General features: G+C 45.8%; 1 protein-coding gene across 3 annotated transcripts in view; it reads left to right on the plus strand.

The window, feature by feature from the left end:
• tsc1b (TSC complex subunit 1b) overlaps nt 1-26,878 on the plus strand; it is a 61,876-nt gene that overhangs the window by 24,437 nt on the left and 10,561 nt on the right. For 2 of the 3 annotated variants that reach the window (XM_070552563.1, XM_054744732.2), the window contains exons 6-17: nt 1,075-1,229; nt 1,303-1,376; nt 1,454-1,632; nt 2,693-2,811; nt 2,927-3,092; nt 3,175-3,296; nt 3,455-3,536; nt 7,605-7,712; nt 18,600-19,209; nt 19,842-19,885; nt 24,548-24,714; nt 26,685-26,867. In XM_070552563.1, coding sequence (XP_070408664.1) covers nt 1,075-1,229; nt 1,303-1,376; nt 1,454-1,632; nt 2,693-2,811; nt 2,927-3,092; nt 3,175-3,296; nt 3,455-3,536; nt 7,605-7,712; nt 18,600-19,209; nt 19,842-19,885; nt 24,548-24,714; nt 26,685-26,867 — 2,009 coding nt within the window. Of the gene's footprint in view, nt 1-1,074; nt 1,230-1,302; nt 1,377-1,453; nt 1,633-2,692; nt 2,812-2,926; nt 3,093-3,171; nt 3,297-3,454; nt 3,537-7,604; nt 7,713-18,599; nt 19,210-19,841; nt 19,886-24,547; nt 24,715-26,684; nt 26,868-26,878 lie in introns of all 3 variants that reach the window. The other variant, XM_054744731.2, reaches the window with a different exon arrangement.

A 26,878-nucleotide genomic window follows, 5' to 3' on the forward strand; every position in this document is an offset into this window, starting at 1 on the left:
TTTTATTTATGTTAACTTTCAGACGTTTTTATTTGATGTGGTAGACCTTGAAGCAGTTTCTCTCTAGCTGCAGGCAGAGTCCTGCACACCTCACACCGCCATGGGGTGCTTCTCTGGCACACCGTGCTGCTATACCAAAAACTTTTGTTTTAGCAAAAATAATTATTTATTGTAAAAGGATAAATAATGCTGGAATGAAGCTGAATCTTACGATTAGCAAATAGTTGAGGGTTGTTCAAATAAAAAAATAAAGACTGAACAAACATTCATACCCTGGTTCACCGGAGATCTGTCCTTCTTCGTGGTCACTGTCTTCAGATATAAGCCTTCTGGGACACCTAATAGATCGTGCTGATTTTCTTTGAGGCATTTCCATAATTTCATGCTGGTTTTTATGCTAATTAGCTTCCCCGTTCCGATATCCGCTTCCACCGCGGCGCTGCGCTCCGTTTCAATCAGGCTGTACAGCAGGATTTCCCCTCGTAGCGATATTTTCCATAACTCTGATTGCTTCATGCTATAGATCGTTGGAAAGCTGCTTTTATGTACTGTTAGGATCCGTTGGAATTCCCTGGATCTGATCAGCCGTTCAAAAGTTATAAAACGGAGCATTTTGGATGACAAACTCAGCACGTCTCTGAATCTTTGTTGTGATTCGGTGCGCTCCAGACAGGGAATCCCGGTGGCTACCGTAATGTCTTGTATATGCACGAAAAGCCCCATTTTTAATCTTTTCAGCACTTCTGGAATTTTAATGATATCTTGGAACGGTTCAGGAATGATGGTAATGAGACGTGCGCATGTCCAATCCCGTCAGCGGTGACAGGTTGGTAATAAGAATGTTGTGGCATTAACAGAGGGGTGCCGGCGGTCAGGGCTAGGCCCCCCCCCCAACACAAGGGGGCCCCAGGCGGCCGCCAACCTATGCCTAATGGTAAAACTGCCACTGCTCACCGCTCCCCCAGGGGGTGGGTCAAATGCGGAGAACAAATGTCACGCACACATCAGTGTGTGTGACTACTAATGGGACTTTTACTTTAACTTGTTGTGTAAAACATTTTTCTCCACATCCAGGCCACGTTTCAGAGGTGTACCTAATCCACCTGCACGCCAGCGTCTACTCGCTCTTCCACCGGCTCTACGGCATGTACCCGTGTAACTTTGTGTCCTACCTACGCTCCCATTACAGCATGAAGGAGAACGTGGAGACCTTTGAGGAAGTGGTGAAGGTAAGATTATTACAGATGCTTCTGCACTCTTTGTGTTGGACAATGGTTGATAACATTACTTCTAACCCTTCAGCCGATGCTGGAGCACGTCCGAGTACATCCCGAGCTGGTGACGGGAACAAAGGACCACGAACTCGACCCGACTAGGTAAACTTTCATGCTGCTCTGCTTTCTAAAAGTCAAATTTGACTGCATGTAGCTGATGATGCCATGCTTTTCTTTAGATGGAAAAGGTATGAAATCCACGATATCGTCATTGAATGTGCCAAAGTGTCCCTAGACCCCAAGGAGGCCTCCTGCGAGGAGGGCTACGCCACCATGCCAGAAAACTTTTACCCCCAACTCCACCTGCGACCACAGGACTGCACTTCAAGCCCATACACAGACCTCCACAGCAGCTATGGTTAGAAAACTCCAAATACGTAAAGATGCTGTAGGACGTGTTGCTTATGAGCCATATTCTACGCCATGTTCCTCACGTGCCGATGGCAACCAATAAATTAAATATTTAGCAACAAAAGGGAAAATTTTAATCACCTCTTAAATTTTCAGCCCTGGAAAAATCTCATCCAATCCGTTTGAACTTCCTGTTCTTAATGAGCTGGTCCCGAATCATCCATCAAACCCCCCCCCCCCCCCCCCCCCCCGGAGAAAGGGATTTGTTCCTTTGTGTTTTCAAAATCTAGCATGAAAAACATCTCCTATTGCACCTTGTGGGACTAAAAGGATGGGAAGAGGTATTTGGAGATTTGAGTAGGTTGGCGCTTCACTGCTCAGTGACAAAAACATTCAAATCTTTAGCTGAATCTGTACATGCAACGCATTTGCACATGTTGAGCTCTTTGCATCAAATTTGCAAATGTGCAATTCTTTAGGCTCTTTGGTTACAAAGTGTCTCATTATGTCTTCATTAGTTCACAACGAATTCTCATTTTATTTGCAACGTTGAAAATCAGATTCCACTTTTTTTTTGGTCTCCAGTCAGTCACAGCTTCGTTTTGATGGGTTGCCCATACCTACATCTCGGGTTTCCTGCAACAACTGACCCGTGCAATGACTTGGGACATTTTTATAATTCCAGCGATGCAAAAGTGAGGCCCTGCGACTCCGGGCAGAAAATGGAGAACCTTAGCTCAGCCAGTAGGATGCACTTAAGTCGCTGATCACATTTAGGAGGCCCTTGCAGCAACTAACTTCCTGAAACTGAATGCAAAAAACTTTGTGATATTTGGAAATTAGACTTGATTAGATATATTTTTAATCAGCTAAATAATAGTCAATATTTCAAAATCTTTATCAGTTGTGTTTTACCCTAACACGTTATCCCCTGCTCAAGACAGGAAGTGGCCGTGCTTTGTGGTTCTGTTAGGTTCTACTAACACCACCGGTGATCTGAAGAGCAGAGCGACCCGAGTTGATGTTGATTCATAGATTGATCAGACTGTTTGTCTTTTTGACAACAGGAAGCTCTTCTTCGACCCCGTTCTCAACTCCACGGCAGCCACTACCCCCACCCCTGTCCTTGCCCCCTTTCTCAGGGACGCAGTCCTCCTGCCGCAGCCCGCAGACCTCCAGACGGCAGGTAGGGTCATCCGTAACCGGTTCCAGAGCTGTCTGATTGTTGCCTCAGGACAGGATTAATGATCAGGGAGAGCCACGAGGACACGGCGTCATCGTTCTTTTCTGTATTTGTGCAGAACTCCACCTGTGAACTCAACTCTTCCTGTGGGGGGAAAGACCCTCTGTGGAGCCCCTCCTCTTTGTGTGGCATGGCCACACCCCCTTCCTCAAGGGGCATGTCGCCCAACTTGGAGCTCTCCCACAGTTCCTCGCTCCTTCCCAGCCGCTTCCACTGCACATCGGGTACGAGTTTGATCATCTCGAGGTTTGTGTTTTTCCTGAACCGGATTTTTATTTTCCCTGGATTGTTTTTCACTCCAAGCAGGAGGGAAAGGAACGCCTGCCTCCAGCACTCCAGCCACCTCCTCTCCACCTCCCACTCTATCAGATGATTTCCCTATCATCTCCTTACCAGCCAGCACCGTCCAGTCCAGTCCTCCGAGAAAAGTAAGAGCTCTTGAGTTTTCCCGCGGAAACCAGAAACAAACTGAAAATAGAGAAAATTAAGATGTTTTTGTTTTATTTGACCAAAGAAACGTGATACTCAAAAAACAATGTAATTAATAAATAACTGAATGTTTTTCATTGTTTTATTTTATTTTCAGGATCGTCGGCAAGGGGAAACCAGTAAACCTGGACTGGTGAGACAGGAACAAGTTAGAGACACAGAGACGTCCACCAACCGAGGTTAGACACAACCTGATGTTCATTTTATTCTTTCAAAATAAAAGTCCTCACAAATACAGGGTATCCGCGGGTCCTGAAAAAGTCTTAAAAAGTCTTAAATTAGCTTTTCCAAATTTAAGGCCTTGAAAATCCTTAAAAATGACTAATAATCCTTAAATACAGTTTCCAGAGGTCTTAAATGACCAAAGACCCAATAAACAAGATTCTTATATTTCTATGAAATGTTCGTGAATTTCTAGTTGGTGTTCAGCGTTTTTTTGTGTACGACGTTGGCATAAGCGGAACCGTACACGTTCAGTTGGTTGTGAAAGGGGACTATTTTTAGATGAGCACATTAGCTGGTTAAGCTAGTGGGAGCTAGCGCCATGGGGAAGTGCAAGTTTAATGGTAACTGGATGGTTAATCCCACGTTCGTGACGTGGTTAGCACCGGTTCCAGTCAATAGCTGGAAATTGTAGCTTAAATTTAATTTTAAAAATAGCTTAAATTTGGTCAAAGTGGCCTTAAAAAAGGTCTTAAAGAGTCTTACATTTGGCTCCCTTAAACCTGCAGATACCCTGCAAATAGATGGCATGCATAAGAGCAGCAAATAAAGCAAAGGCAAAGTCAAATCTCAAAGCCAGTCGCTTTGGAGCTCTATTACTTTTTAGGTGGAGTCAAACTTTTGTTTCCTGTTACATAAATGTACAATACGTGTAAAGTTTTCAGGGTTCTTAAAGGTGCTTGAAATCCTTTAAAAGGGTTTGAAATTATTGTGGGTTTTGAAACATTTTTCTTTAGGTTAATCCTAATGTGGGCTGTGGTTAAAGATAATAACAAATGTGGAAAGCCACAGTGTAAACTTCCTTCACGTTTATGTTGGCGTGCACTCTTCATGTGTGTAAAGTAGTGGTGTGCATCTCTACCTGCCTCACGATTCGATCCGATTCCGATTATCTGCCTAACGATTCGATTTGAGTCTGAAATGCATCACGATTCTTCACACAAAAATTTTTCATTACTTAATAAAAGCAGTAGAATAGTTTTCAATTTCTTTTTGATTTCGAAATCCCTGAAAAACAGAACATTCATCTATTCACTATAGTGAGCAATAATGTTTAAAGTGTGCTGCCTATAATTACTTAAATAATATAAGAAATAGGGATGGGTACATTTGACATTTGAATTGATTCGGTACTAATTCCCGGTACCTAGGAATCAATACCGGTACTTAACGGTACCAATTTTCGATACTTTTGAGTGTTTAAAATTTTAATTCTCTTTTATAATAAAATATATATTTTTCTCAATATATAACCATATTTGATAAATATCACGATGAATAACATACAACTGTTTGTATTTTAACATCGTCCTTGTAGTTTTATAAGCTGATAATTAAACTGAAGCAAACATCTTTACTGTGAACTAAATTTACTGTGTATCTTCATTCCTTTTGCCGTCTTTTTTCATTTGATTTTTCCTACTGGGAAGTTAGAATTTCCGAGGAGAAAGCGAACGCACCATTAGCTGATAACAATGGTGGCAATGGAAGCTAACATACCAAGCTAACATTATCTTAAACAGTTTACTTAGCTGCTGGAGCAGATTAAAACGATGATGCCTCACACTTAGATCGTTGTCGCTGGTTTCATCTTCACCCAATCACCCGTCACATTTAGTAAAGTGAAGCCAAACTTTAGAGCGTGTTCATGTTCTTCTAGTCGGAAATTCGGAGTGCCGAGGAGAAAGCGAATGCACCATTAGCGAAACGGAAGCTAACAAATCAAGCTAACGTTATCTTACATTTTCTTTACCTACCGGAGCAGATTAAGATGAGGATGTCTCACTTCGATCGTTGTCTGTCGCTGGTTTCATCATCACCCAGTTACCCATCACATTTAGTGAAGTGGACCCAAGCTTTAGCGTGCGTTCCTTCTACCATGCTGCTCTGTTTACAACTCGCTTGCAGCGACCGATGACTTAACGCTCTTGCGCATGCGCAGCTGTCTAGGCAAGTTCTCGTTACGAAGGACGGGTACTGAAACGAGGCACTGTTTCAAATGACGTGAATCAGTGCTCGGCTGGTACTATGGAATTCGGTCGGTACCTTAAAAAGTACCGAATTCGGTACCCATCGCTAATAAGAAATAATGTTTTCGGTAGAGCAGCTTTAAGATAGAATATTACTGAACTTAAACATAGTAAACAAATACTGTGTTAAGTGATTCTTTCACATCCAGGTTCCCAAAACCGAAATTAGCCCAGACATCCGATTTAAATGTAACGGGTACATCTTTGATTACTGGTAATGTTGGCCCTGTATCCCTGTCCACCTTTTCTGTTTTAAATTGGCGCTAGGGCAACGCAGCGCGCATGTCATTGCAACTCTGCCCCCAGAAGTAATTATAAAACCTCAAAACTTTATTGTCCTGCATAGACATAGACCAGGGGTCGGCAACCTGTTCCCATCAAAGATCCATTATTACCCGTTTCCCACAGTAAAGAAAACACCGCAGCAGCCGCGGCGTTGTGGGCGGGGCCTACCCTCAGACAGCAGAGAGCTGCTCACAACAGGTGACAGCAGCCGGTACCGGTCGCTCGTGTACGTCAAAGTTATCTTTCATAAGACGATGATCAATAAAACGATTTATATAAAGTGGATCCAGAAGTTGTAGCCCGTCTCTGCCGACAATATTTAGATATTTTTCACCCTGTTGGTGGTTTTACTGAGCAGGTGCCACTTTTGTCATACGTTTCTTTTTAAAACATGTTTAGACTGTTCAGAATACAAATCCAGGCTTTGTCACGTTTGATTGTTGTAATTAAACTTTGTAGGTGGGGAAGGTCAGAAAAGGATCCGATCATTTTGTTTTTCCCTCATTTACAGTGACGGAGATAACGGTGCAGTGCGCCTGGCTCTGGTGTTAATCAAGTTAAATTATATCTCTTTGTGACAATTTACACAAGAAAACAGAACAGTTAAAAGCAGGGCTTGTGTTGACCGGACAGTTCCCGTATTTAACCGTTTATTTTGACGGAGAAAGAATAGAAAGAATTACCCCGACGCATGCAGACGAACTGACACTTTATTCTACGCACATCGCAGATGTAGCTAAATCACTCAAGAAAAGATTCCCATCTGAACATCTGAGCTGGACACTGCTCAGCGCAGCTCACTGTCAGCGCGTACATAAGGTGCACAGCGAGCTGAAGATGTGGAGAGGGGCTTGGAGCGCGTCGCAGAACCAGAGCGCATGCGGGAAGGTTCTTCCCACTGAAGCGAGAGTTTTCCAAACCCGGTCTCTCAGAGAGACTTGTCACTTAGAAAATGTTCCCTGATGATGAAACTTTGGCTGAATTGTGCTTGTTCCTGTCTCCAATGTGGCGTCTGAGGAGAATCCCAGAATCTCACATCGTCTTCAGCTCAGGAAGTGCCTATATGATTACGCACAAGCGTGACGCATCAACCCGGTCTCACAGTAGACCGGGTTGGACCTGTTCAGGTTTACGCAGACAATCTTTACATTTAGAATTAGCATACAGATATAAAATTAATGCAGTAAAATATAAAGCATTTTATTTAAATATCCATTCATTATTTTACAAGCACAGAGAGCCGCATCAGATGGATGGAAGAGCCGCATGCGGCTGCAGAGCCGCGGGTTGCCGACCCCCGACATAGACATAGGGAGAGAATCTCATTATGCCACGTTGCTGCATCGATGCGGAATCATGCACGGCTGAATCGCGATGCATCTTAGAATCGATCATTTTTCCCACCTCTAGTGTAAATCATGGGCGGTCCTGGAACAAACTTAAAAGTGCTTGAGTTTAAGCCTAATAAATGTGATTTTTAATTTTAAACTTTTAACCCATTCATTTTCTAAATAGTTTTTCTTGCCTTTCTTGTTGGTAACTTGTTGAATTTCACATGTGCTCTTTATGCATTTTTGTAATAATCAACTAACTCTTGTAAAATAAATGGGAATAATTTTCTATCTTGCCTGAATTTACCATAACCTTAATGTGAACACTTTTGTTTTAATTGTCTTTTATGAACATTTTTGTGGTTTTTCCGTTCATCAGATGCAGGAAGTGTGGCGAGCATCTCCATGACGCTTACGGAGCTGTCGGTGTTCATGAAGAAGCAGGAGCTGGAGCTTCAGCTGAGGACAGAAAAGGAGAGAGAGGAAGGTGAGTGTGGAGCTGCAAAACTCGCTCTTAACTCATTCACTGCAAATGACGACAATAGTCGTCATTAGCATGTTTTTACTGTGTGGGCGTCGGACGAGCCCCCGCACCGTGAGAACAAACATCTCAGCCTTAAAGCCGATCTTCATCCGCATACGTCACACGTCACGTGATCAGGAAGCAGAACATCCATGTGTTAGGAGATCGTTTTGGGCCGCTGCCGTAAAAAAAGTGAGGCGCGAACCGGAAAAGCTTCTGCCGATCACAATTCAACATCGGATTATGAAAGAACGGATAACGCTCAAAACGCACAGATTCTTCCTGATGTAAGAGGTGAGTCTCCGCTTTGTTTTGGTTGTTTTGGCGTCAACATCATCCTAGCGCGCAACGTTCTGTCACTCTTAAAAAACAGTAAAAACGGTGAGAAACTCTGGCTGCGAATGAGTTAAGAAAATTTAACAAAATCAAGTGAAAATAAAAATAAAACATATTTATTTAAGGAATAATGAGGATTTATTGTGTCTAATAGGTTCTATATTTTATATTTTGCACCTTTTCTGCTGAATGAGCGTGAGCTCATTTTCTTTAAATATCTAATATATTATTTTCTGTCTGGTTTGCTCTGCAAACACAGTCACAGGTTATTCACCTGTCGCGAGCGTGTACTTTTATTGGTTCCGTTAGAACCTTAGAATACGCTGTGTTTTCAGGGAGGTTGAGGCCGCAGGTGAGTTTTATCGTACTGACCCTGGTTTGGACTCCCTACTTAGAACTCGTTTTCTAGTTTAAGGTGGACTGAAGATTGTCGTACTTGTTCTGTCACGGTTTGCCTCTGCAGTAACCCATTTGCAGGAATAAAGATCCTTTATCCAGAGTTCAAAAAAGATTTAATAAACAAAACTTCCTCCACTGACTGTGGGAACCAAAACCAAAACCAAACTCAATCCATACAAGTACAACTCAGCAAAGACAACTCCACACCGATGACTGGCAGCAGTGGCCTGAAATAGGGTGAGGGCAATCAAGATGATGTGGTTCAGCTGCAGCACTCCAGGAGGTTCACAGGGAAGGGGAGGATTCCTGAGAGGAGCTGCAGCTGACCTGAACAAAAACAACAGAGAAAAAGTTAAACACAAACACAAAAAGGGGCGAATCATAACATAACCCCCCTCACAAAGTCCGGCTCCCAGACGGACGTCTCGGCTGGGTGGGGTGTTCCCGGTGAAACTGATCGATCAGATCACGGCTGAGGATGTGGCGTTCTGGGACCCATTGCCTGTCTGCCGGGCCGTAACCCACCCAGTCCACGAGGTATTGGACGCCCCTGCCCACTCTCCTCGAGGCCAAGAGCTTATTCACGCTGTAGACAGGACCGCCATCCACAACGCGGGGAGCTGAAGGGACCGCAGGTGGCGTCTGCAGGGGACAGAGTTTCTCAGGCTTCAGCTTGCTCACATGGAACACAGGGTGGACTCTCAGTGCCCGAGGGAGCTCCAACCTGACGGCTACTTGGTTGATGACCTTGGTGATGGGGAAGGGTCCGATGAATCGGGGCCGCATCTTCCTGGCACCCCCCTTCAGTGGCAGATCAGCCGAAGAGAGCCAAACCCTGTCACCCACCTTGTACTCCGGAGCAGCAGACCTCCGGCGGTTAGCCACGGAGGTGAACCGTTCCTGGTTCCGAACCAGTCGGGAACGGTACTCAGTCCATGTACGACGGCAGCGCCTCACGAATGCTGCAGGACCGGAAGTGGAAGCCGACCTCTCCTGATGGGGGAAGAGAGGCGGTTGGTACCCGTAGGCAGCCTGGAAGGGGGAGAAGCCAGTAGAATTAACCAGGGTGTTGTGCGAATACTCAGCCCAGGGGAGTTGAGAGGACCAAGTCTGGGGGTTCTTCAGGCACATAGCACGCAGGGTGGTCTCCAGATCCTGGTTAAAGCGCTCTACTTGACCATTTGTCTGAGGGTGGAAACCAGAGCTCAGACTGACCGTTATTCCAAGGAGTCTGCAGAACTCTTTCCAAAAAGCTGCAACAAACTGGGGTCCTCGATCCGAGGTGATGTTCTCCGGAAGTCCGTGCAGCCGAAAAACATGCCGCACCACCACCTCCGCCAGTTGCTGAGCCGATGGCAATCTCTGCAGGGGTATAGCATGCACCATCTTTGAGAACCTGTCCACTACAGTCAGGATCACAGTCTTACCCTTAGAGTCGGGTAGTCCAGTGATGAAGTCCATTGCAATGTGGGACCAAGGTCTGGAGGGAACAGGTAGAGGTTGCAGGAGTCCAGCCGGAGGAGTTCTGGGTGACTTGACGCTGGCACACACTGGGCAAGAGGAGACAAAAGCTCGAACGTCAGACGACACCGTAGGCCACCAGAACCGCTGCGCTACCAGGAAGGCAGTCCTGGTTACCCCAGGATGGCAGGCCAGGCGTGATGAATGCCCCCATTTCAACACCGCCGGGCGAAAACCTGGGGGAACAAACAAACAGTGCGGGGGGCATCCAGACGGAATGGTAGTGGGGTCTCGGACTGCAGCATTGATCCTGCGCTCCAAGGACCAACGAGAGACCCCAAGGACCAAGTTGGGCGGCACGATGAACGTGGACTCTGACTCCAAAGCCTCACCCTCCTGCTGGTACTGGCGGGACAGGGCATCAGGTTTAATGTTCTTACTGCCCGGACGGAAGGAGAGGTTGAAGTTAAACCTGTCAAAAAACAGAGCCCACTGTGCTTGGCGGGGGTTAAGGCGCTTGGCAGTCCGTACATACTCCAAGTTCTTATGGTCGGTCCACACCAAAAACGGCTGCTCAGCACCCTCCAACCAGTGGTGCCATTCTTCGAGTGCTAGCTTAACAGCTAGCAACTCTCTGTTCCCTATGTCGTAATTTCTCTCTGCAGGAGTGAGCTTGCAGGAGAAATACGCGCAGGGATGTACTTTATTATCAGACGCTCTCTGTGACAGCACAGCACCCACCCCTGACTCAGACGCATCAACCTCCACAATGAATTGCTTGGAGGTGTCAGGCTGGGTCAGGATAGGGGCCGCAGAGAACCGTCTTTTGAGCTCGGCAAAGGCCATGTCGGCAGCAGTGTCCCAGACAAAACGTACCTTAACCGAGGTGAGTCTGTGGAGGGGTGCAGCCACGCCACTGAAACCTCTGATGAAGCGCCTGTAGAAGTTGGCGAACCCCAGGAACCGTTGAAGCTGCTTCCGACCAGTAGGTGTAGGCCACTCGAGAACCGCTTTGACCTTGTCACAGTCCATCTGTACCTCTCCAGGCGTGATCACATGCCCCAAGAACTTAGTCTTGGTGGTGTGAAACTCACACTTTTCAGCCTTACAGAAGAGCTGGTTCTCAAGTAGGCGCTGCAGAACGGCCCTGACGTGCTGCACATGTGTTTTACGGTCTGGGGAGAAAATTAAAATGTCATCCAGATAGACGTACACAAATCTGTTAATCATGTCCTTCAACACATCATTAATAAAACACTGAAACACAGCTGGTGCGTTTGTCAGTCCAAAAGGCATCACCAGGTATTCAAAATGGCCGCACGGGGTGTTGAAGGCAGTTTTCCACTCATCCCCCTCCCGTATGCGCACCAGATGATAAGCGTTCCGTAGATCCAGCTTAGTGAACACCCGAGCCCCTCTAATCTGGTCAAAGGCAGACTGCAAGAGAGGCAGGTGGTAAGTGTTACGAACCGTGACGCTATTCAGACCCCTGTAGTCAATACACGGCCGTAAACCCCCATCCTTCTTGCCCACAAAGAAAAACCCTGCCCCCGCAGGTGATGAGGATGGCCGAATAATGCCTGCCTGTAAGCCCTCCTGAATGTATTCCTCCATGGCTGTTGTCTCAGGGATGGACAGAGGATAGAGACGGCCTTTAGGAGGTTGAGCACCAGGAAGGAGGTCCACAGCACAGTCGTAAGGACGGTGAGGGGGTAGGTTCTTAGCACGAACCTTACTGAACACCGCAGCCAAGTCTGTATATTCGGGGGGAACATTACTTATGTCAGGTGGTTCCAAGGGAGGCTGGCTAGAAACAGGGCGAACAGGAGCAGCAGACAAACAGTTCAATAAACAAAAAGGACTCCACGTCAACACACGGCCAGAAACCCAGTCAATATGGGGACAGTGTTTGCTTAGCCAGGGGTAACCCAGGATCACAGGAGGCACTAAAGAGTCAACCACAAAAAAACACATCCGCTCTGTGTGGTTCCCAGAGACCGTCACAGTGACAGGAACAGTGCGTGCAGTCACCTTGTGGATAAGGGAACCATTTACAGCATGGATGGACAATGCAGGAAACACCTCCTCGACTGGAATCAAAAGTTTGCTTACCACTGCCTGGGACATCAGATCCCCATCAGAGCCGGAATCAATAAGGGTGTCATATTCACCGTGTCTCGTCCCATATGTCAACCGCACACTGGTGGGCGGTCGTGAGGGCGGAGAAAAGGATGACACCCGACCCGCTAGCTGCATGGGCTCCGAGGGCGGGGCGTCACTGCCCAGGTGAGAAACACTCACAGAAATCGGGTGAGGACGAGGTGAAGAAGTCAGTGGGCGGAGTTCATCATGAAGGTGCTCCATCCTCCGCCGATCGATGCGTACAGCCAGATCGATAAGATCCTCCAGCTCCTCAGGAACCTCCCTCGCGGCTAGCTCGTCCTTGAGCTCGCTGGAGAGCCCCTGAAGGAAGACGTCGACCAGTGCATCATCAGGCCAGCGGGAGCTTGCCGCCAGCGTCCGGAACTGTACTGCATAGGACGCCACGCTGTCATCTCCTTGTTTGAGCCGGAGCAGCTCAGAAGCAGCCGCGCGGTGCGGTGTTGAGGGATCAAACACCACGAGGAGTTGAGTGGAAAAGGCCCGGAAGGAACGAACCACCTCCGCTCCACGATCCCACTCAGCCAGCCCCCACCTCTTGGCTCTGCCCGTCAGGAAACTCAAGGCAAAAGCCACCTTGCTCTGCTCCGAGGGGAATTCGCTTGGATTAAAGTCAAAATGGAGCCGGCAGGAGGTGAGGAATGGTCGACAATCCTCTGCGGTACCAGAGAAAGTTTCAGGACGACCCAAACGAACCTGTCGAGGGGGAGCAGGCGCTTGCTCCAGTCTGGCTACACGTCCATGCAACTGCTGCAACCCTGACATGCAGCTGCGGAGCTCCTGGGTCAGAACAGGAAGGCTGGCTTCTCCTGCAGCACTCTCACCAGAGGCAGGTAAGGAAGGGTCTTGTCTCTGGGTTCTTCCTGCTGGGTCAGACATCTGGTGGAGTTGTAATGTCACGGTTTGCCTCTGCAGTAACCCATTTGCAGGAATAAAGATCCTTTATCCAGAGTTCAAAAAAGATTTAATAAACAAAACTTCCTCCACTGACTGTGGGAACCAAAACCAAAACCAAACTCAATCCATACAAGTACAACTCAGCAAAGACAACTCCACACCGATGACTGGCAGCAGTGGCCTGAAATAGGGTGAGGGCAATCAAGATGATGTGGTTCAGCTGCAGCACTCCAGGAGGTTCACAGGGAAGGGGAGGATTCCTGAGAGGAGCTGCAGCTGACCTGAACAAAAACAACAGAGAAAAAGTTAAACACAAACACAAAAAGGGGCGAATCATAACATGTTCTTCTGTGATAACACACTTCCCTTTTAACTCTCCCGTTATTTAATGGTTTTAAATACTAGGGCAGAAGTTCACTAGAGGCCATCTAGGTGACTATTATTTGGGTCCTATCAGGATTAATTTGCGCCTCTGTCAGCAATGTGGGCGGTGGTTCCTGTTAGTTGATCAGGCTAACATGGATTTATCAATTAATCTAATTAATCCACCCTTTGAAATGGTTCCTTCCCACGCTAAACAGATACTTTTTCACACTTGCAGAACAGAGCCTGTTTGAACCATCGAACCATTATGATCTATAATCCTTAGGGTGTCCCGCTACCGAGGAGGAGGGGAGACTTGCCCCCATTACCTAAGGTATCTTTTCTTAATCTGTCACAGCCTGAAAACAAGTCCTGAAGCACAGGAACAAGCAATTCAAGGTGGCTTACCTCTCCTTTAGGTCTGGTCGGGGCTCCCAACTCAAAAGGCTAAAAGAGACCTTTAAGAACCGAGAACGAGGATTCTTTTTCCCAAAAATTTATTTCAAAATTAAAATATACAAAAAAGGGTAAATATAAGACTAACCAATCCACTTAGGAGGATGCTGCTTCTAAAAATCTTCCTGAGAATAACTGGTCGACTTGTGTCAACACTAACTGTCACACACCAACTCTAAGTCCAAGTCTAAGCTCTCTTCAACTTCTCTCGTTGTCGTCCGTCTCTTCTATCCCACCTCTACTCTTACTCTCTACCTCTACTCTCTGTCTCTCCACTGTCGACTCTCTCTACTTCTAACTGCCCTTTTTATATCATTCTAAAAAACTGCCAAGCAAAACATTTTCCATAGTGAAGCAATATCTCAACTAGTCATGAGACAGCCTAAACAATGTAATCTTTTGCCAGTTACATACATCTTATTATCACATGACAGCTAAACCCATATGATGTTAAATTTGTAAGCTGGTCTCAGTCTCCACCCAAAGTCCAGAACTTTCCACAGAGGACTTTCATTTCCTGAGATGTCTCTTCAGTTGGCCTTCTTCGGTACCACCTCTTCTGCTGCTTCCTGTTCAGTTGGACCACTCCTGCCTGATTCCACTAGCACGAGCGAGCTCGAGCTTATCTCTGCTCTCCTTATGACCTTGTTCATTACCTCCATTGTTTTTGGCATGCGAGAGCTTGCAACATACCTGCGACACATTAAATGCTCAGAATGTATGGATAGAAAGTGATCTGTTCGTCCTCGCTGGTGTGAAACATCAACGAGCTGTTTTACATTTTAATCCGTGAAAGAAATGCGTCAAATTACCCGGATTAGATTTGTATTCTTGTTTCTTGCTCCTAAATCGTGTTTGAGCTCATTTCATGTCTCTTCACTTGGAACTGGTCTTGTTATTTAGGAAGGCTGTTTTTATTTAAAAACATTAAAAGCTTTTATGTTTAGGTTTTTGTTTTTAGGACAACAAAAATAAAACATTCAGTTTTAAACTGTTGAATATTCACTACTTGGTTTTTTTTTGTCTGCAAGGTCCTTCTGATCCAAAGTAGCTACAGGACGTTTAAATAACAAATTCTTTCTTTATAGTAAGAGTCGGCGTGGGTTGGAAGTCTGATTTATTAACCTGGTTAACAAAAGATAAATACTTTATATTCAAATGAAACCATTTTAAATGTATCTATAGAGCTCCGGACGTCACGTGACTCTCAGAGAGTAGACGCCATGTTGGCAGGCAGTAAAGGTAAACAAAATGTACGGGGGTCGGCTTGGATTTGGCTCCGTCGGAGTTTACTTCACACTTTAAAACCGAAGAAATCGTTTTATATAGTCAAAAATTAAATAGACTAAACATCTCCGACCCTTACCGTGCCCCTGGGATACTTTTTTAAAACGCCAGAAGCTGTCGGAGCGGACTTACCGGATATGAGATGCCCTGACATTTATAATTTATAAAACTAATCAAACAAAAACACAAATAACAGATTTACATGTAAGTAGTTTAAATAGAGTGCTGTGCTGTTGGAATGTATAAACTGAACACCAAGAGAAAGCACTAGTCTGATTTTTTTTCCGTGAATAAAATAAATATGTCAGGCAGGAGCGTCTCAGGATCTGTCTGAGATCTGTCTCGGTGAGACAGATAATAGCAATCCAAAGTGCTTTTTATGTGTGATCTGACAATTGATCAACCATTGCTTAAAAATGAAATACAGCTTAGCCGGTTAATTGCTGTGATCATAAAACACGTAAACGACAGCACGCAGAACTCACGAGGCAACGTTTTACGTGACGTTTACTTGTTGCTATGAGTAATAAGACAGAAAAAGCCACGCCAAAATAAGTTTAGGAAGCCCACTAAGAATCGTAATAAAAGCATTTAAAATAAATACCATACACAGTTGAGGAAACATTGGTTTAAATACCTGATATGAAGCGGTCGCTGCATACGTGAAAACCTTTACTCTCGGGATCCCACAGCTTCATTTCAGCCCGGTCACTAGCGCGTTTTATTACAATGATCCAACGTTTGCGGCGTTCCGGATCTTGGGGAATCCTGTAGATGGCTCATTCCTTATGTCGTCCGCGTCTGTTCTGCATCCTGGGGCACAACAGGAATCTACCATATTTCCTGTCTGATTGAGTTTTCTGACAATAATGTAGCGTAGGCAAGTCGATTTTTATCTGTTAGGACCAGGAAGATGTAATATTCTATATAAATATAAATATTAACCTGCTAGGTTCTTTATTGTAATTATCAGAAGATTCTAGGTTCGTTGCTTTTTCAGTGATCAACCACACTTCGTGTTACTTCAAGAAAGGGTCCGGTTTATAAAAGTAAGAATTTATTTTACAAACGATTAAAACATGACTAATTAACTAAGCATTTACTTTGAGTGGATGTAACTACACGTGATGAAGGAACCTATGTGTGAATGTGACATCAGTCGGAGCTTCCTTATCAAAGTAAGCCAAGTTCTGGTGAAAAGAGTTTGGTTTGCTCTAAGCTGTAAAGTTGTTATCATCAGAAGAACATCAGACGCTATCTGTCATGTCCACTTCACCCGTTCCAGAGAGACCCTCTTGGTGGATCCGAAAGTCGCAGGGGTCGGCTGACCTCTGGCACCGGAGGGCTGTAGAATACCGTGGTACCGACTTTCAGTCCAGAGATGTCTCGGGTCACTACAGCTGGATGGAACCGTGCGTCTGGCGGACTCTTAAGGAGTCTAATATCAGCTTGTTCTGCAGGAACTGTTTGCTCATCAGCTTTGCAGGTGCAAAAAGGTTTTGACGACGTGTCAAAATCTTTGATGGTTAAAGAGTTTTAAATACAGGTGGCCGGTCTGAGCAAGTGGTGCTCGCTGCAGAACCACAAAGGTGGAGCTGCACCAGAAGGTGGAGCTGCACCAGAGTCAGCCCCGCCCATTCCATAAGAGTCAGTCCAATTCCTTCCAGTTGTCAGACTTGATAGCATTCTGGAACCAAAGAGGGTGTTATAGCTAAAAAATGCAAGATTGAGGACGGAGTTGAGAAGTTAATTGAACAGTTTTTGTAAAGATTCCATATAATTAAAAATCTAACTTTTGGAACTTTTAATCATGTTATATTGTCATTTCCTCATGAGAAACACGCCAAAGCCATTTTTAGCCTCATTCATGTATTTTCCTCCCATCTCAGCTTCAATTTGGTCCTCTCCCCCGAAGCGGGTCTGGTCTTGGTTCTCAAATCTGGATATTCTGTGAATTTTCGGACAAATTATTTCTGAAATGGCTTCTACTGAGACACCGCTGAAAAATCATACATCCCATCTACAAAAACACACTGGGTAGGACAACTACATGTAACGCCGCTTCATTTTCATTTGATGTGGTGGTGTAGTGGTTACGGAGTAAGATTGACATGCAGTTTTGCGCAGGTTCGCCTCCCAGTAGCGGGAGCATTAGGTAGTTTACAATCCCTTTTCTTCATTTCTAGCTACACTTGCCAGTGCTATATTTACAACAATTTACTGGTATACCGTTTAACATATAATGACTAATGTGTTTATTTATTTATTTATTTGTTTAGTCAGTGTGAGTTCATCTGTGAGCAGAGTTTCAACTAAAATGCTGTTTAGGAACGACCAAATTCAAAGAACTTTTAGAGACATAAATATTTTGCTGAAAATAAACATTACAACTAAAATATAAACAAATTAAATGTTTCAGCTGGATAAATAGATTGCTGCCGATCCCACCGAGAATCGAACCAGCATCAGCTGAGGGAAAAGCGAAATTTAGATCAGACGATCTTGCCACTGGACTACCAGAACCAATTCATGAATGGGCGGGGCTGACTCTGGTGCAGCTCCACCTTATGGTGCAGCTCTGCCTTTGTGGTTCTGCAGCGAGCACCCTCTCGGTCTGAGCGATTCTCTAGAACTATCGAATCACTCAGGATGACCCAGTTTTAAGGTTTAGATGTTATGACTTGCACAGCCAATCAGAGGCTGACAAGTTTGAGATGTTACCAAGACAACTCAGAAACACGCCTTCTTGATACCGGATGATCTTACTGGGTAATACGATGTGTGTCAGGGTTTAACTTAACCGTACTTGTTATTGTGTGAGTGCAGGTGTGAGGACCTCGTCGTCATAACATGTTGAACACGTGGCAGGTTCTAGTAGACATAAACATAACATAACGTCCATTCACCGAGCACAGATTCCTATACTATAAGTAGTAATAAATGTTTATTTAATGATCATCTAGATTATGAGTCATGGAAGAAGTTCATGTTGATTTAGTAAATCATTCTTGAATTTAGCAACTGATTGGAGCTGGAGTTGTTCCTTCTGTGGAGGCAGACAGATGGACCTTGGGAAAGAAAGTTATTGTTTATCTTTCAGACTTGCAGAGTCTGTGAGTCCCAGCTGGTATGAATGCAGGCTCATTTAAAGAGAACACATGCAGTGTTGTGTCTCCTTTCTGACCAGATGTTGAATAGATGGTGAAAGGTCAGACTGTACCTACACTGACCATTGCTGGACGTTACAATAACAAATAGCCCAGCTGCGGGCTTCTGCCTGCCAAGATGGCACCGTTCGATTTGAACCGTTGCATGACGGGAGAAGTGACGTCAACTCCCGGAGCTCTGTATTTGTTGTTTGTCCTCACATCAGTAAAACCCAAAATGCAACTGAGGACCAAAAGAATCGGAGCCACAAAAGGCCCGTGGGCCTCACTGACATGGATGTTCTAAACATCTGGTTTGTTAACCATCTTCTCTTTATTGATGCAGCCGCCATCACCGAGGAGCTGTTGAAGCTCACTGAGGAGAAGCTGGAGCTGCCAGGTCTGAGGGGCTTCGACTCACCCTTTTATCGCACCACCGAGACTCTGACCGGGAGTCGGGCACCGGACAAGACCGCCCGGTCGGGAGGCACCGTCGGAGACACCCACCAAGCCGTGTCGACGCCGGACAAAAGTGAGATCTCGGTGAGCAGCGAAAGAGGAGGAGCAGGAGGAGACGGCCAGAGCTCCGCCCTCGAGCAGTCCTGGACCTTCCAGTCTGGTTTCACGCCTATCGACCACCACCTCCACAGAAGCCCCTCGGCCCCCAAAGACGAAGTCAGCAAGTTCGGGATGTTCTCGCCGAGCCCATGCAGCAAGATGCCCGCTCCGGTGCCCTACGAGTCGCTCTTTGACCTGGCCCTGCCGAGGGCGGCCTCGCTCTTCGTGGGTCAGAAAACGTCTGAGGTGGTTCACAAAGCGGCGCTGGAGAGGCTGCTGCAGCGGGAGGAGGGGCTGGAGGACGGGGAGGAGGAGGGGGTGGTGTCAGCTTCACCGCTGGAGGTGCTGGATCGCCTTGTGCAGCAGGGGAGCGATGCCCACGATAAAGTTCTCAAGAGGTGAGAAACGCCAGCGTGGAGCTGTTCTTCTAACCGAACCACAGCTAGAACCACTGGCTCGGGCTTGTGGTGTGAATGTTGTGCAAATCTTTCCCGCTTCAGTTTAGTCTGGATCGTTCGCCTATCCTGTTTGTTTGAGCTCCGGACATAATCAAACGGCATCCGCCTCGTTTCCTCTCATTCTCTCCAACAACACCTTATTTTTGTCGTTTGTTGCGTCATCAGAATACTCGTGACATGTTTGGCCCACCTCTAGTTGATTCTTGTTTTTGTCTCCAGTCAGCCACGACTCGGAGCCTTCTAGAGTTTAGTGATCCAGACGCTCTGCTGCTATGTAGGGAGAAAAGGTTTAGTCCAACCGGCTCATGTGAGGAAAGTGAGAACCTTCTGAGAGGCTCTCCTGCAAATACTGTTTATTATGGCTTCAGGTGACTCATCGGTTTACTTGTACAACTCAACTTTGATCTGGCCTTGCAGCGTGTGTTTACACCAGGACAAAATGGTTTAATCATGATGAAACTTTACTAGTTCTCAGCCAATCTGTGCGGTAGCAGTTTGTTTTTGTTGCTTTTGTAGAAAACTCGAGGGTGTTTAGTGTGGCGTCTAAGACCTTTTATTTTGTCCCTTTACAGATTACCTTTGCCAAGTAAGTCAGCTGACTGGACACACTTTGGAGGTAAAACACTCACCACAGCAGAACGGTAGTGAGAGTGTTTGTCCAATAAATGATCTCATTTGTTTTATTTCCCGCTTTTTCAGAAGAAAAGTGTGTGTTAATGTAACCACGGGGCCGTGTTGGCAGCAACTCCAACACCAGGCCCTGAAATGCCTCAAAAACAAAGAAACAATGAACCAAATCTGCACTTTAGTGTGACACTTTAGGACCAGGAAGCTGCTGAAAGCCTAAGTGATGACAGAGAAAAGCTTCCAGTTTGTTGTCACTCAAATATGTCAATTAAAGAGCAAGTCACCCCCTACCAGAGTATTACTCCACTCCCACTTCCTGTTTAAAATATGCAACAAATGCTGTTGCCTAGCAGACCGAGAGGGCGGAGCCGCTAACAAATACACACACACACACACACAGGCTCACAACAACACTGTGACATCATATGGTACCAGCTAACGTTCTAGGGTACCTCTTAGCCAATAGCGATGGCAGATTTAAATTAAAATGCAGTGCAGAGTTTTTACCTGACAACAGCACAACACTGACAGTTGTAGGCAGAAAATTAAAATTTTAACTAAAATTAAAACTTTAGTTTTAAAACTAAAACTTTGAACGCCTCAGGATTCCCCGGAGGAGCTGCCCCAAGTGGCTGGGGAGAGGGAAGTCTGGGCTGCTTAAGCTTGGTTTATGCTTGACGCGTTCACTTTCCACGCGGTGATGCGGCTGGAACGCGCTTCCCAACATGCAGCGTTTATGGTTCATGCAGCTTGTCTCTTCCTTGCCTCCACATATCGGTCCCTCATGTTTTTCCAGCATTTTTAACAGCGTCCTCGTCTTTTCCGACAGTGCGAGCTATTTCTTTCCAAGAATTATTAACAACATGTTGATCACGGTGATCTCTGAGAGCTGAATCATACAAATGTCTGTATTTACCAACCTCTGCCATACTAGTTCTTGCCAGTCCGCCGTGTTTTTCCGCGTCCGACCGTCCGCGTGGTTAGAAAATTTCCTAGGTGCGCGTTGCAGAAAGTTTGGGCCGTGCGGAGGCGCGGTGGAGGGGCGTGGCTGTTAAAATGACGGACGCGTCGAGCATACACCAACGGGCTGCGGCCCCCGCGACCCGCCTCCGGATAAGCGGTTGAAAATAGATGAATGGATTGTTACTGTTTTCTGTTTCTTCCCCCTAATCAATTTTAAGTGATTTTTTTAGAAAACGAATCCCTTTTGCTGCACCAAGTAAAAGTAATACTTTAGTTCACTGGCTGTGGTAGCTAAAGGGTTAAGAACGAAGTCAAAATCTAGTTTCAGAGGTTTTCAGTCCCTTTGGCCCTTTTCTGGAGACGTGGATGAATTTGTGCTGAGATTTATTCTTCAGATCATAAATCAGGAATTCCACCTTAAAAGAAGAGTTCATCACATGACCTCCTGTTCTGATGCTGCAGTCGGCCTTATCTAAGCATGATCCGTCACGCGCTCAGCCATCAGCGGGATGCTGAAGCGATCCAGCGCTTCTCTGCTGAGGTTCATCAGCACAACGTTCCCACGGTCACGCCGAGTCTGCTGCGCTCAGGAAGCAGCAGGACGAGTGTTCAGGGCTTCAGCGTCCGGCCGCAGCTTCACTCTCAGGTCTGAGGAGGTTAACAAGCATCTTTCCTGTTCAGGGAGGAAATGTTTACCTCCAGCTTTCTTGGTTTCGAGTCATAAACTAGATGTCATTTACTAGCAAGTCAAGTCTTCGGAGCATTTTTATCTCCTCATCGGAGGTCAAGGTAGTGGCTTTTCGCCAGATCCAGTGTGGAGCAGCCATCGGGTGTTGGCATTTGAAGGTGATTTTTGTGAGGCTGACAGCCTGCTGTTTGCAGTGACAGGGTTTCTAGACAGCTAAGATGTTGAGGGGATTTGTTTTGGGCGACTGAGGATCAGGTCTCTGCTTTATGCTGCTGATGTGTTCCTGTAGGCTTCATCAGAACGTGATCTCCAGCTCTCACAGCCGAATGTGAAACAGCTGGGAGGAGAATCAGCTCCTCCAAATCTTGAGTTGGAAAAGGGTGGATTTCCTTCTCCGGGTCAGGGATGAGGTCCTGCTTCAAGGGGAGGAGTTTGAGTCTCAGGGTCTTGTTCATTAGTGAGGGAGAAGTGGGTCAGGAGATGGATGGGCGGATTGGTGCTGCATCTGCAGTGATGCGTCTGGGCCTCCCTGCATATGCTGCTGCCACCTGGAAAATGCTACCCCAAGAAAAAGGTCACACCTGTAATGTTTCGTAGGACCGCCTTTAGCTTTGGTTACGACACACATTCGCTGTGGCGTTGTTTCGATAAGCTTCACCAGATTTGTTTGCGTCCAGTGTTGCATTAACGTTTCACCCAGATCTTTCACTGATGATGGTAGAGTGTGAGCGCTGCACAAAGCCTTCTCCAGCACATCCTAAAGATTCTCCATGGGGTTAAGGTTAGGAATGTGGCCGTGCCATCAGGGAAGATGGAATAACCTGGTCATTCAGGATATTCAGGTAGTCAGCTGACCTCATTCTTGGAGAACATCCTGTTGCTGAACCTAGACCTGATCACCTGCAGCAAGCCCAGATCATAGCACTGCCCCCACAGGCTTGTACAGTAGGCACTAGGCATGATGGTACATCACTTCATCTGCCTCTCTTCTTACCCTGATGCACCATCACTCTGGAACAGGGTCCATCTGGACTCATCAGACCAGTTTTAATGATGCGTTGGACCAATCTTAACCCAGTTTTAGTCGTTTCTGCATCTCCTTAGATGTTTTCTCTGCTTGATGCCAAAGATCTGACCCTTCTCACACACACTAACATCTTCTCTACCAGACGTGTCTTTCCACCTGGTTGTTTAAGAAATGAGAAGCAGCTCATTGCACCAGTTGGGTTAAATGACTTGTTGCAGCTGAAGGATCATCGCCCTGCAGTAATTATCCAATAGGAGGCTCTCACCTGGTTCTTTAGTTAAATCCAGACCAGGCAGTGCATTCTAATTCTAATTTAAATAGGATTCTTATTTAATTCCATAAAAATACCAAACTTTGCTGCCTGTTGACTCAATTTAGTGCTTTTATGTCAGATAACCCAATTTTACAACAATATTCCAATTGTTGTAAAATGAAACAATTGGAACATTAAAGGGACATTATGGAAGTGTGACAGCCAAAACATGTATAGAAATAATAAATGTCTTCTTCATACGTTCTCCTGCAATGCCCTGGTCCTGTAGAATGAGCCCTGGCATTTTTACTGTGATTGCCTGTTTTTCTGTAAAACCACAGAAAAAGAGAGATGCTCGGGTCGAGCAGGCTGCTTCACGCGCGTTCACGCTCAGGCATAGCCCGTAGCATTTGCTATCCGTAGCTTTAGCAGCAGAGAGAGAGGCAGTGCCACTTTGTCGCTGTTCCTAACGCCTAGTGACAAAGCTAGCTACATTTCTGAGGACCCTTAGCTACTTTCTGTAGAACTTTCTTCTAGATATTTCCTGCAAGTTAGCAACAAAATAGCCATTTTCACTCCGAACCGTTCTTTGGTTTGACGTTGTTTCAGCTGTCATCAAGGATATAAATGTTACAGATACTGTGAATGTTACTAGAGTGTAGCTCACCTAGTAAGATGTCTGACTGTCATGCAGAAGACCCGGGTTTGATTCTGGATGTGAACATAGTTTATTTAGAGTTTCTTTTTTACATTAATGGTATATTTTTTTACAGTAAGATGCCCAAATTTTTATTTGAGACTCGCCGAACGGCATTGAATTCACAGATAAAAAAGATGTGGGTTCAACTTTCATTTTGGAACAATTTTTCAAGCAAGGGAAGGGAATGATCTGAGCATGCAGGAGGACTGACCCATCATAAACCTTTGTCGGCTGTGCTGAAGAGAAAGGTACAGAACCAAATTATTTAATTAATTAGCTGCACGTTCTCCTGTCCTAACCCCCCCCCCCCCCCCCCCCCCCCCACACACACACACACGGGACTGTCTCAGCTGTTATTTTCATTAAGGAGTGTGCACGTACAGCATGCGCGCCTCGTGCACAAGGCTACTATTGAAGCTGCCGTTACACTTTTGGCCTGAGGGGACGATCGCGAGCATAAAAATTCAAACGTCTGTGAAGTCCCTTTAAATACCAGTAATGATGGAGTGTTAGTAAGTGGATTTACAGCATTTAGATTTCCAGCTCTGTTCCTCATAATCTCTGCAGAAACTGAAAGCAAATCACTACGAAGTTTATTTGAAGGGATTGGATGCAAAAGCAGCAGGGAAAACAACGTTTATTAGTAAAAGCTCCTAAAAATGATTAAAGATGAACAAGAACCACAAAGAGCTAAAACCAAAGACTGGAACAGGAAAACGGATCCATCAGGGACGAAAGAAAACAAAGAACCTGAGAACTAAAATAGAAATCAGCTGTGATCGGTCTGCTAAATCAGACTTATCTGAACACCAAACCAAGTGGCTCGTATGAAGATAGTCTGCAAAGAAACAGGAAATTAGCCAACCACAAGAAGAAAGGTCGAGCTAAAACCACATGACGGCTAAGGTTTTAGTGATTAAAAAGTCTTTAGCAGCCCAGATGTGTAGTTTTGCTGTTTTTATTGTGTTTTTATTTCTTTGACTGTGTTGATTTTCCTCCTCGTTGTGGCGGTTTCCTCAGGATCGGCTCCTCTGGACGAGCTCCACACGCTGCGCAGCCAGCTGTTCCTGCTGCACAACCAGTTGCTGTACGAGCGCTACAAGAGGGAGCAGCACGCCGTCCGCAACCGACGCCTCCTCCGACGCATCATCAACGCCACCGCGCTAGAGGAGCAGAACAATGCCATGGCAAGTCTGGAGGCGCACAAACCGCTTTAAACCCCTGCGCTGATAACAAAAACAACACCGTCGACTAAAAGCATTCGAGTGATCGGAAGCACGCCTTGTTTTCTCTTCTGTTATGAGTGACGTGCACAGAATCATGAAAGTCAGAAATCTGTCCAGATCTGAACGTCTTCTAAAAAGTCTGGAGGAGGGGAAACCGAATTTCTGCTGTTGTAGTCTGTTGTGACGGCGGGACGGGCGGGTTTTGGTGAGATGAGATGAGCTGCTAGCATGCAGCAGTTACGCAGTTAGCATTGGGCACAAAGCTGAACCACAAACAGTCTTCATGATGCTAGGAAACAGCTTCTCAGTAACCCTAACCCTGGAAACCCATTTTAATGATTATTTCTGATTCTAACGGGTCACTCTGAGTGTTTCATGCAGACTGAGCATGAAAATAGTCTCCTACACCTGTCTCCTGCAGTAGCTTCTGATAGAAAACAGACGGTGAAACTCTAGGATAGAAAATCCTGACAGATCTACGTCACCCTGTCACTAACATTCATGGACTCACCCATCTGGACTCACGACGGGGAATGCTGTTGTTGGTTTAGCGTCCAGGAATCAGCAGAGAACATCTCAGCTAGTAGAAGCTAACTGTTAGCATTAGCAACTTGACCACACAGCAGAACTCCTCCAGACTTGTTTGTGGAGAAAAAAACATCAAATTTGCAGAACAGTCAGTGGTAGAATGTTGCTGCTGTTAGCCAATCAGAGGCTAGATGTCTGAATGTCAGGAAATAAGACTCCAGATCCGGTCGCGTTAAGCTCTCCTCTGATATCTCATTCTGCTAGTTCCTGAAACAAGCACATCTGAGCTTTTTTCCCCTCGAGAACGACTTGCAAGGCATTCATTCCTGATGATGGGTCATTTTAGCAGAATGAAGCTAAAAATCATCACCAAGTAAACACTAAAATCAGGCTGCGAGTGTCACGTGCAAAGCGGTCCGGGAGAAACATGCCCTCTTTTCTGTCTTCCTCACAAGCATCTCAGTCTTAGTCGGTTATACTTCCGTAGGGTCTTAAACAGCTGGCATCTAACCCCACCAGTCAGGGGACAACTTGGACAAGCGTCCTGTCCATCACGGGGACTCACAACTGTTCACACACTCGCACACACCTCAGGACAATCAGCCTAACGTGCGTGCTTTTGGTCTGTGGGAGGAAACCAACCCATGCACGGGCTGAACATGCTAGCTCCCACAGCCGGGATTCGAACCTGTGACCTTCTCTCTTTGAGTTAGCTGTGTACCTTTGACCCTATTAGAAATAACGTTGACCACACCTACTTTTATTTAACAAATAGGAAATGTGTGAATTTAACTCATTCACAGTCATTGATGACTAAAGTCGTCATTTGCATGTTTTTACTGTGTGGGCGTCGGACGAGCCCCCACGCCGTGAGAACAAACATCTCAGCTCTAAAGCCGATCTTCATCCGCGTACGTCACACGTCACGTGATCAGGAAGCAGAACATCCATGTGTTAGGAGATCGTTTTGGGCCGCTGCTGTAAAAAAAGTGAGGCGCAAACCGGAAAAGCTTCTGCCGATCACAATTCAACAACGGATTATGAAAGAACGGATAACGCTCGAAACGCGCGGATTCTTCCTGATGTAAGAGGTGAGTCTCCGCTTTGTTTTGGTTGTTTTGGCGTCGACATCATCCTAGCGCGCAATGTTCTGTCACTCTTAAACAGTAAAAATGGTGAGAAACGCTGACAGCGAATGAGTTCAAGGGATTAATGAAACATTTTTACTTTACAGGAGAGACTGCTGTGCTCTCCAATGAGACGTTTAAGGGAACTCAGAATCTTGTTGATTGTTGGTTTTCAGGCTGGTTTTAACCTCCCAGATAAAGATTTAATTGTGTTTAAATTTTGCGATAATGATTTATTTTAAGTGTTTTGACGGTTGTGTTGATTTTCCTGTGCAGAAGGACCAGCTGAACCTGCAGAGCGTGGACATCACATCTCTGAGGGAGAGCCTGCAGGTTGAGCAGCAGCGGTACCGGCAGCTGTGGGACGACCGCGAGCTGGTGGTGACCCGACTGCACAGTCAGATCCGACAGCTGCAGCAGAGCCGGGACGATTACTACACCAAGAACCAGGAGCTTCAGGTTCGCCACAC

This window comes from Nothobranchius furzeri, chromosome 6 (genome assembly GCF_043380555.1).
Source record: "Nothobranchius furzeri strain GRZ-AD chromosome 6, NfurGRZ-RIMD1, whole genome shotgun sequence".
NCBI classification, from domain to species: domain Eukaryota; kingdom Metazoa; phylum Chordata; class Actinopteri; order Cyprinodontiformes; family Nothobranchiidae; genus Nothobranchius; species Nothobranchius furzeri.